Source organism: Salpingoeca rosetta, assembly GCF_000188695.1.
Source record: "Salpingoeca rosetta unplaced genomic scaffold supercont1.118, whole genome shotgun sequence".
NCBI classification, from domain to species: Eukaryota; class Choanoflagellata; order Craspedida; family Salpingoecidae; genus Salpingoeca; species Salpingoeca rosetta.
Genome location: NW_004754816.1, coordinates 1 through 3773, shown reverse-complemented (window position 1 = coordinate 3773; position 3773 = coordinate 1). Strand labels below are relative to the sequence as shown.

Sequence of the window (3773 nt, the reverse complement as noted above, 5' to 3'; positions counted from 1 at the left end):
ACACACACACGATTCACACGCGCACACACGCACGCACACATGCAACAGCATCTCGACAACGGCTCGTTACGGGACCTGGGCTTGTGTCATGCTGCATGAAGATGGAGAGGGATTTCCCAACGGCGCTGTGGTTGTACTTCTCTCGCTCCTCCACATCGCCTTCCAAGCCACAATGCAGGTACGCGTGAATATGTGTGTGTGTGAGTGAGTGTGTGTGTGAGTGCATTGCAACATGCGCAGGACCAACAGCACGCGTGCCAGGGACAAGAGAGCAGCGACAGCGGCGGCACTGATGACCACAACTCACGTTTCCAGTGCCGAAACATCTGTTTGGAGGGGAAACAGATGCCGTATGTGCGTGTGAGCGGCGTGTGTGTGTCCCAGTTGTCCGGTTTCATCTCTTCGCGTCCACTCCAGTCGAATTCCGCTTGCGACGTTGACGTCAGCGCAATCGTTTTGGAGGAAAACGGACGAAGGTTCCGGATGTGCGGGCCTGCCATACATGGCGTGCATGGTGTGTATGGTGTCGTGTCGTGTCAACGGCGAGGTGGAGGTCGAATCAGAGGTTGGATCAACGCTCATGCACACGAACGTGCTGATCAAGCAAAGGTAGACTTACACATACACACACATGCGCACACACTTCCTCTTTGCTTCAGCGGTTCGCACCTTCACACAGGTCAACAAAGCTGGCGAGCCTGGACGCAAGGAAGCAAGCGAGTGCACGAGAGACGGAACAGCGTGATGGTTGGCAACATGCACGCACACGCTGGTCATGCATAGCATGAAGCAAATACACACATACCGAGACACACACGCGCACACGCAAACACACAAACGCACGCACACACGCATACCACACGCACACGCACACGTAAACACACAAACGCACACAACACAACACAACACAACACAACACAACACAACACAACACAACACAACACAACACAACACAACACAGCACAGCACAACACAACACAACATACATACACATACACACACAGGGCCTGACTTGTAGATGGAGATGGAGGTTTCGCCCTGCTGCTGGGCGCGATGGATAAAGTGCTGCTTGAACGGATTGTCGCAGAACACATCCAGCGCTGGCAGGATGGAGGTGGAGGGATGGCGTCACAGTGAGGGAATGGGAAGGAGGAAGCAATGAGTTTGCCATAACAGACAACAAGGGCGTATCCAAAGTACACGCGCACACACATACACACACGCACATACACACACATGCACGCACGCACATATGAACCTTGCTCTGGGGTGACGTCGATGCGTTGGAGGTCGTGCTGCAGTCTACACAGCTCGTGCATGTGTTTCTCGACCTGAGCCAGCGCGTCCGTGTTTACGGTCTGGCCGTGCTTCAGGTGCCCTTCGTAGAAGAAACCAGCCCTGAGACGTTCAGGCATAGGAAAGGAGAGATAACGTGCGTGAGGTTGCAAGGAGGTATGCAGAACACGACACACATGCACACACACACAAGAGCACACACACACACACACACAAGCACACACACACACATGCACACACATGCACACACACACAAGCACACACAAGCACACACAAGCACACACAAGCACACACAAGCACACACAAGCACACACAAGCACACACAAGCACACACAAGCACACACAAGCACACACATGCACACGCACACACGCACACACAAGCACACACACACATACAAGCACATACCCGCGCTTGACAGGCGGGCCGTCACACAGCAGGATATCGTCGCCATACACTTCCTCGAGTGCCGCGCCCAGCACGTGCGCTCCAGAGTGCCAGCACATCTGGGGAAATGAACAGCAGTCACGCAGTAACACCAGTAGCAGTGACAGCGTCAAGACCGACGCAGGCCAACACGCTTTCACAGTCTTGTCTACTCTGCTTCGAAACAGCCACGCAGCATTCCATGCACGCATGTGACGTGCCTCTTTGAGCCCGTAGTCCCAGTCGGTGTCCCAGAAGAGAAACTGCAGATGGCACGTGTCCGTGAGAGGACGCATCAAGTCCCACAGGTGTCCATTGACCCGGCACGCCGCAATCTGGTTCCGGTTGGATATCCCTGGCAATGGCGACACACACACACACACACACACACACACACACACACACACACACACACACACACACACACACACACACACACACACACACACACACACACACACACACACACACACACGGGTTGAGGGACGAGGTGTGTTGACGGCTCACAGCAGCTGGCTTTCCCCCATGGCCAGCCAACGACGCACCCTCACCTCTCATGAGCTGTGCAGGGACGGTTGTGTGTGAGGCGGCGATGACGTGAGCTGGCTCCTGGTCGCGATGCGGCGTCTGGATGGTGACGGTGATGGGCCGGGACGCAGCCTGCGCCTCCGCTGCACATGCTTGCTGCAGCTTCAAGAACAGATCAACGCGCCGCGCCCGCGCAGCTGCACAACGAGTGAGGGAGTGAGGGAGTGAGGGAGCGAGGGAGGTGGCTGGGTGCGTGACTTGGTGAGTGGGTGCGCGGGACGAGCAACAACGCGTGCATCATGCTTCATGCATCATGCTGCAAGCATTGTGTCCTCACCATGTGCCACTGCACTGCACATCCTCAACGTTGCTTCTTGTTACTCTTTCCGCACTCTTGCTTGCTTGCTTGGTGTGTTTTGAGTGTGTGCTGCCTCCTCTTCTTCACGCTGCCGCAATGCAATCACAGTGTCGGCAGACTGTTGACTCGAGCCCAGCGAGCAGGACAGGGGGACAGGAACGCACGACGAGAGACGAACGCACTCGCAGCAAGCACCATAACCAGCGCGCTTGAATGAACATACACACATCAACAGGAAGAAAACGCAATCCAGTAGAATAACACAAGAATGAAAGCACATCAGGCCAGCGAAGCAAATAGACATATCGTCAACACCATACATACATACAACGTACACAACCCTTCATCATCAACGCCACCATTTGCAGTACCATCCCATCCCATCACTGCAGTGTTCCGTAAATCTCAACGGGCTCATCCTCCTGCAGGTCCGAGCCGTCAATGTAACCATCATCACCATCACCACCATCACCACCATCATCACCACCACCACCACCACCATCATCACCACCATCCAGGTGTGAGCGTGGTGCCACCACCCCGTACTGCTCGTCATCATCAATCCCGCCGCCATGCGACGTGTGGTGGGAGGCGTATGTGTAGTCTGGCGCATCGCCCTTTGCCGGCACCTCGCAGTATCCAGTCGTGTGGTATCGTACGTGGTCGCCAGACAGCGCCGCGTAATCAGACACCTCACACGCCCGCACAGGAATCAGATATCCGTCGGCATCCGTGTGCCCATGCGACTGCGACTGTTGGTGCTGCTGGTGCTGGTGTTGGGGTTGCTGGTGTTGGGGCTGTGCACGCCCGTACCACGCTGCATAGTGCGGAATCTGATATGGCTCCTCCACATCACCATAGCCAACAGCAGCATCGCCAGTATGGTGGCAGTCGCGCGCGTGTGGACGGTGCAAATCATTCTCGTACACGGGTTTGTTGCGCTGCTGTGGCGCTGTCGGCAACAGTGGTGCCCCGTAGTCAAATGCCACCGAGCCCTCACCAGCGCTGCCATCGCCAACGAAGCTGCCGTTGTTGCTCTTGTGCAATGGATTTGCAACGTACATACCATACGCATCGAAGTCGTCGTTCTGTAGGCGTGTGTGTGTGTGTGTGTGTGTGTGTGTGTGTGTGTGTGTGTGTGTGTGTGTGTGTGTGTGTGTGTGTGTG

The 3773-nt window shown here is 55.6% G+C and overlaps 2 protein-coding genes across 2 annotated transcripts; both read right to left on the bottom strand.

Annotated features, from left to right (window-relative positions):
* Positions 1-13: 13 nt before the first annotated feature.
* On the bottom strand, positions 14-2607 carry PTSG_11497 (uncharacterized protein; the record flags this gene model as incomplete). Its single annotated transcript, XM_004987420.1, has 9 exons — positions 14-159; positions 308-493; positions 670-698; positions 1013-1100; positions 1259-1398; positions 1703-1800; positions 1942-2075; positions 2272-2445; positions 2586-2607. 9 exons carry the CDS (start codon positions 2605-2607, stop codon positions 14-16), a joined length of 1017 nt encoding a protein of 338 aa, XP_004987477.1.
* Positions 2608-2989: 382 nt separating this feature from the next.
* Positions 2990-3694, bottom strand: PTSG_11496 (uncharacterized protein; the record flags this gene model as incomplete). Its single annotated transcript, XM_004987419.1, has 1 exon — positions 2990-3694. A coding segment is annotated over one exon (705 nt), but the record flags the coding sequence as incomplete, so codon positions are not given.
* Positions 3695-3773: the final 79 nt, after the last annotated feature.